Source organism: Vigna unguiculata, chromosome 6 (genome assembly GCF_037176805.1).
Source record: "Vigna unguiculata cultivar grain cowpea cultivar isolate G323 ecotype 2 chromosome 6, ASM3717680v1, whole genome shotgun sequence".
In the NCBI taxonomy this organism is placed as follows: domain Eukaryota; kingdom Viridiplantae; phylum Streptophyta; class Magnoliopsida; order Fabales; family Fabaceae; genus Vigna; species Vigna unguiculata.
Genome location: NC_140797.1, coordinates 36,843,026 through 36,850,322, shown reverse-complemented (window position 1 = coordinate 36,850,322; position 7,297 = coordinate 36,843,026). Strand labels below are relative to the sequence as shown.

General features: G+C 28.1%; 1 protein-coding gene across 1 annotated transcript; it reads left to right on the top strand.

The window, feature by feature from the left end:
• The first annotated feature begins 2,560 nt into the window (after positions 1-2,560).
• Positions 2,561-4,426, top strand: LOC114188742 (peroxidase RIP1-like). The gene is made up of 3 exons (XM_028077376.2): positions 2,561-2,799; positions 3,299-3,493; positions 3,578-4,426. Exons 1-3 carry the CDS (start codon positions 2,584-2,586, stop codon positions 4,136-4,138), a joined length of 972 nt encoding a protein of 323 aa, XP_027933177.2. The 5' UTR covers positions 2,561-2,583; the 3' UTR covers positions 4,139-4,426.
• Positions 4,427-7,297: the final 2,871 nt, after the last annotated feature.

The window sequence follows — 7,297 nt, the reverse complement described above, 5'->3', positions numbered from 1 at the left end:
AGAAGAGTACAAGAAAATTATCTATTAACAACTAATTTTAGTAAAAAAAAATGTTAGTTACTATAGTAACAAATCTAAATATTAATTTATAAAATAAAAAAAATGTTGATTACTAAAATATTCATTATTAATAATAAAAAATATAATTGGTTTTTAAATTGATTTATAAAATTTTGCTAACAAAATTTTAACTATAAAAATAATTAGTTTATTAATTGGTCACTAGATATTAGTTACCAAAATTTTAATTATCAAAAGAATTAATTTTTAAATTAATTTATAATTAATTAGTGACCAATTTAACAATCAATTATAATTTTTATTTATAATAGTAACTATTTTAGTAATCAATAATTTTTTATTTTATAAATTAATATTAAACTGATCATGAATACAAATTTGTGATCACTAAAATTGATTATATTTTAACATTTTTTATAATGAAAATACATTAATAGAAAAAAAAAATGAAGAAAGGCACTTTAAACTTCAATTTGCAACGTGTGCAATATATAGTTCAGAAAAATGACATGTTTATCTTTGTTTCTATATGATTTGAAATTTTTATTGCCTGATTTATTTAAATTCGAAAATATACGAGAAAAGAAAAAAAACACGAGTTAATGTATTATATAAGTTTTAACATTATGTGCACTGTTTAAAATAGATGTTTAAAAAGAAATAATATTACCATAAATGTAATGCCATATTTTACAAAATAGTACATTATAATAACTTGATTTTTTTTATTATATATATATATATATATATATATATATATATATATATATATATATATATATATATATATATATATAATTTTATTATTATTATTTTGGCCCTGCCCGTTCAATTGATTCCTGTTCCATTCCGGTACCTAATTTTGAATTCTCAAACTTGTGGAATTGTTTCATATTATCTAGCATTCAATGATAAGAAATGTGAATGATTGAAGCCAATTTTGCTTTTGCACCAACTTTTGGTTAAATCTATGCTTCTTGATTCGTGAATTTAAAGTATATATCACGGTTAAAAAAAATTCATATTTTCTATCAATTTTTTTTTTAAATTTTTTTTTAAGAAATATTTTTAAATTTTGTTTAAAAAAAAAGTTTGTAAAAAATTGCTACCAATTTTTTTACAAAATATTTTATATAAAACACTTTTCGCAACAAATTTGGTAAGAAATACTTACAAATTTTATAATTTTATAAGAAATAATTATCTATAAAAGAATTATTTGTCAATTAAGATTCTTAAAAAAATGACAAAAAAATAAATTTTTTTTTTTGCAAATTTTTTAATAAAGTTACAAGAAAAATTTCGTATAATATAATTTTTTTTAATAATGTATAGTGTATGGCTCCAAGAACAATCATTTAACGGACATCAAACAAATTTTTTATTGCTTGAAATTGCAGAAAAAAAAAAAGTTATATATATGTACCACGAACTAGCCAAGATCTTATTTCACATGTTTATGTTTAAAGCATCAAATGTTTTGCATTAACCATATTATTGTGTGACTAATGATAAATTATTGCATTTATTATTAACACTGTTGACAATAGCTTTAGGATAACATGAAGTATTTCTATGATTTTATGTTATTTTAATGCTCTGTCTTCCTATAATTGATTGAGTTCGTGGTAATCATAGTGATCACTGCCTCAGGGTCAATGCAAGTATATGCTTTTGACCCAAGAAAAATAATTAAGATTTCTTTAATGTCTCTAATGAAAAATATGACTCCTAAAGGTTAGCTTTTGCAATTATTTTCTAGACTTCAACTTTAGAAAAAAATTTGCATCACTCACGTTCCCACATGTCTCATTATTTTACTTGGTACAATCACGTTCCTGTTTAATGTTCTGCTGTCAGGCGAATGTCTTAAACTTATTTATTATTAAATGGATGAAGAGATTTTTAATTTACAATGAATTTGGTTATATATTATAAAAAGTTTGCCTGAGTTGGAATTTATATTTTTAAGTTTATTAATATTTAATATCTTTTATATACAAATACTTTGGATTTAGAGTACTCTTTTGTTTCACTATTTTTTTTATTGTTGATAAAAAATATATTTACCAGCATATATCAGGTTAGTCTTTAATATTAATTGTACAAATAATTATGCTTTGGACATATTATTTATATCTGAATATTAACAAGAAAACATGTTTTGGTCATCTTTGCCAGCTCACTGCTATATAAAAAAAAGAATCTGCATTTGAATTCTTATTATCTAAAACTTCAGGAACGAATATCCTCCTACTTGCAATAAACTTCGAAGACGTTTTAGTTAGGAACAATTAAAGTATTTATGACAATGAGAATCATGATTTGATTAATTCCATTTTTCATTTAATATAAACACAGTCTGAGACATGTAACATTTCTTGACTTCATGTTTGTAGCCAACGTGGCCGGGGCAATGTTATGCACATCCAGTTGTATCATGTATAAAATATCATGAGAATAACTAGTTGAAACATTAATTAATTAATTTCCTTCTATATAAATCATACCCTAGCCAAAGCAACAATAACAAAGTTCAAAGCAGGGTAAGAGCACAACACGATGGCTTCTATTATCCAATCCCTGCTTGTTCTTCTTCTAGCCACTTTCCTCACATTTATGGTCCCTTCCGATGCACACCTGAGTCCTAATTTCTATGACAAACTTTGTCCCAAGGCATTACCAATCATAAAATCAGTTGTTCAGCGAGCAATTATTCGTGAACGACGCATTGGAGCTTCACTGCTGCGTCTGCATTTCCATGACTGCTTTGTTAATGTAAGTTATCAATTACTGTGTATTGAGAATATATATATATATATATATATATGAGTCTAAGTTTCACGTCGTCGAGAAAAATTTAACATCATAAAAGTATGTGATCCTTAAATCCATTATCTTAAAGTTTTGAATTAGGAGTGATGTGAAGTTGTGCTCGTATGTCACTGCTATGCTATATTCATGGTCTAATTTTCTATGTTAATTATCAAAGCTGAAAACTTCGTTATTACTTTCCATATACAGGGCCAATGGCAAGTTAAAGTTGCTGATATCAGTTTACATGCATGGTTTACGTAAATGAAAGTTTCTTCCCGCCAAAACCACGTTTTGATATTATAACCAAGCATACATATGTTAACACAACATTATATGCCAGAAGTGTTTATGGACAGTTTTTTACAAGCATGATTTTAAGACATGGAACATGCATGTCACTTTCTATTTCTATGTTGTTACTGATTATATATGTTGAATGGTTGGGATGACTCATACACAGGGATGTGATGGATCAGTTCTGTTGGATGACACAAGGAACTTCACCGGCGAGAAAACAGCCCTACCAAATCTGAACTCCATTAGAGGGTTTGAAGTGGTTGATGAGATTAAGGCAGCAGTTGACAAAGCTTGCAAAGGCCATGTCGTTTCATGTGCTGATATCTTAGCTACAGCTGCTCGTGATTCTGTGGCCATCGTAAGCATATATTATAGTTCATAGTTCATTGATTGTTTATGTGGAGATCTAAAAAATTGTAACATTTTGTGTTGCTAATATCAGTTGGGAGGTCCAAATCTATGGTACTCGGTGCTATTAGGCAGAAGAGATGCTAGAACTGCAAGCAAGGATGCTGCAAACACAAACCTTCCGGCTCCATTTTTCAGCTTCTCGCAGCTTCTCAGCAGTTTCAATTCTCACGGGATGAACCTGAAGGACTTGGTGGCACTCTCTGGTGGCCACACCATAGGGTTTGCAAGGTGTACTAACTTCAGAAACCGCATCTACAACGACACCAACATTAACCCTACCTTTGCAGCCTCTTTGCGCAGAACATGCCCTAGAGTTGGTGGTGATAATAACTTGGCTCCATTGGACCCAACCCCTGCAAATGTTGACACTTCGTACTTCAAGGAATTGCTCTGCAAAAAGGGTCTCCTTCACTCTGATCAAGAACTCTACAAGGGGGTTGGCAGTGAAAGTGACAAGCTGGTGAAGCTTTATAGCATGAACCCTTTTGCATTTGCTAACGATTTTAAGGCTTCTATGATCAAGATGGGGAACTTGAAGCCTCTCACCGGGAGAAAGGGAGAGATCAGACGCAATTGCAGAAGGGTTAACTAATGCTGAACTGAATCCACTCATAAAGATTCAAAGATTGAGAAATTATTATTATACTATGTCTGTGGTTGTGTTTTTTATGTTTTCTACTTTGTTAAGATTAACGTGTTAGGTTCAAATAACTCTGAACCATAAGTGTCAAAAGAAGCCTGCTAAAGATAAAAGTCTCTGTAAGACAGTGACTATGCAACAATTTGTACTTTCTGAATTCGTGCACCGAGTGAATCACCGCAAGATTTTTTAAATTTTGTTATTCGATCCAACTGAAATAATTAAATTTTGTTATTCTCATTTTGTATTTAATCTATATATGAAAACAATAACGTACACTACTTAACAGCAAATGGGTTACATTATGTTTGCTTGTTTCTCTCAACTTTTAATCTCTCCGTATTATGCGCAATTTACCAGCGGGTATACACTCATCTCCATATATGGCTCCAATCATAAGCTTAATTTTAGGTCGAACAATGTATATATTATGCAAATGTATTATATAGGTTAACTGATGAAGTATGGTCATTTGGTAATAAACTTTGAAGTTTCTATATTATACTTTATTATCAATAACAAATTAATATATTATAAATACAATATTTACATACGATTATCAAGAGATGTTGTATTCTTGAATACAAATGTTTTTTTATAAAATGTGTGTATTTTTTAATGAAAATTTACTGATAGAGACAAATGTTTTAAAAATTATACAAAATAAATCGTATTTATGAAACATGTATTTATAATAAAATTCAATAAATATACAATCGTACTTTCAAATATCTACTTTATATATGTGTGTGTTGAAGTAGTACTCTTACTACATGACTTTACTTTGTTTTAAAAGTTGCCACTTCTCCACTTCTTTCTTTTCTATTTTTTTTCTAAATTTGTATATAATATATATTTTTACTTTAAATTATCTTTTAAAATTATGATTAATGGATTTTTTTAACTTTTTACATTTTTCTAAACTTTTATATAATCATTTCTTTTGTATTGACATATTCATTTTAATAATATAATTGTTTTTATAATCTTTTAAATGTTAAAGGTAAAAATCAAGAATAGTAAAGAGTAGTAATGAATTTTAAGATGTGACATTCGATTATTTTATTATTCAAAATATTATATTATAAAAAAATTTCTACTAATCGATTTTTGTTTTATATAAATCACTATCTCTTTAAAAGCTTTATTCTAAAAATTTCTCTATGCCTTTTTTCTATTTCTTTGAAATCATCCTTCACATGTTTAAAATTCAGAGACCATAGGAGGAATTTTTGGAGAGAGCACTACATCCAATTATCATAATTCAAAATAGACTAAGTTCACTATTTGTTCAATTTTTGAGTTAATGTAATGTCATGAGTTGTATATGATCCCCAGGTTCATGCATGTAACATAAAAGAATTCAAGGTAAATCTATATTTGTTTGTGATCATGATGGTGTATTATGATATTTGATTGGGGTTTTATTTATGTAGTTAGACCATCTCTTGAAAATACAAATTTAAGAAACTTTGAGTTAGAGAATTTTTTATCTAGGTAAGAGAAGCTATAATAATTTATATTTTGTTTATATAACTTATCATGTTCACCTATGTATATGTTGGTCGTAATTGAATGGTTAGATTGTTGGCGATTACTTCTTGCGTCTTATCATTTTCTTCATGCACTCCATCAATTCCGAAATTTATTTTCAGGAACACAAAAAACAATTTCAATTTTTTTTTTCCAGAAAACAAATGTCCTCTCTTTTACTGAAAACACTTTCTGAAAGGTTTTTTTATGGGATGCGGGAAGAAATTGTCTATATTGTTTGTTTGACTGTAAATCAGTTTAATATCTAAACATTGTTGAGTTAAAATTGGTATTTGATTGGTTTAATTTTGCATTGTCTCAGTTTCTTCATCATCTTATATTCGTGGTACGGGCAGTCAAAAACTATGTTTTCTTTGGTTTTCCCTTAGTTCGTTCCACTCCTAAATACTTGAATGGAACATGCCACAATTTAATTCCTTCAAAAATATTTTTAGCTCATTAATATTTAGACTTGTCCCTCCAATCTTACTTTTATGAAAATTAATTAACACTAAAGTCTAATAAGTTCAAAGCATCTGAAGATAATTTTTATTACTAATACGTATTTTAAGTCTTCAGTATTACACACAAACAATTTTTTTTTTTATCTTTGATTGATGTTTGTGCACAACCATGTGTTTACAATCTTTGTGCCTTTAAAAAATATTAGGCTCTTTTGTTCATGTTGATGGTGTACTCTTACTTGTATTAGTAGACTGTTATATTATCTGATTGGATGAGGACATGAATGCAATGTTTTCTATTTATAATGAGTTTATAATTAATTCTATCTTTTTTTAATTGGTAAGTATAAATATGTATTTAAATAGGAGCACATGGGGTACTCCAACTCTTATACACAATTTATATACATTGATACATTGTTTCTGAAATACTTTATTCCTGCTATATTCATATTCTACTAAGAGTTCATTTCTACATCCTATTATTGTGTCCTACTCTGTTTTCCATCTTAATAACAAGACTGCTATTACAAATACACGTGTATGTGAAAATTTCAAATAATTTGGACCAAACATTTGATTGCCTCTATGTGCCTTCAACAAAAAGACAAAGACACCATAACACAACAATTAAGTTAAAGTGAATAGGATGTGATGGATTTATTGTGTACGTGATTAACCATAAGCTTCATCCCATATCCAGTTCTATATTGTTAGTACAGTAAAAGTCATTGATATCTTCATACCACCACTCATATTTCAGCTAATTCTTGAGAATCTTCAATTGTTACATAAGGGCATGTCTCCTTCCCGTGATTTTGTGTTATTCCTTTAAGATTGGTCTATTTTTTTTTTCAGAATAATTTATCTTAAAAATGATTTATCATATTTTTCACATGGTCAGCCTTCTATTGCAAATCATTTCCGTGCAATTTGGTGGGTAATAGCATGGGAGAGAAGGATGTATGGTTAGAATTGTTCTTGATGATTTTTTTTGTTTCTTTTTCCTTCCTTCTTTGTTTTTAATATTTGAATTGAGTTCGATAAAAAAAATCTAACACTTGTTTCGTAACAATTATATATCGATCTCAGCTAAATCTTCTACAACTACTAA

Excerpts from the sequence above, each read along its gene's own strand:
- LOC114188742 (XM_028077376.2), top strand. The coding sequence starts at position 2,584 with ATGGCTTCTATTATCCAATCCCTGCTTGTTCTTCTTCTAGCCACTTTC. Across the intron at positions 2,800-3,298 it reads TCCATGACTGCTTTGTTAAT|GGATGTGATGGATCAGTTCT; the intron begins GTAAGTTATCAA and ends ACTCATACACAG. Across the intron at positions 3,494-3,577 it reads CTCGTGATTCTGTGGCCATC|TTGGGAGGTCCAAATCTATG; the intron begins GTAAGCATATAT and ends TGCTAATATCAG.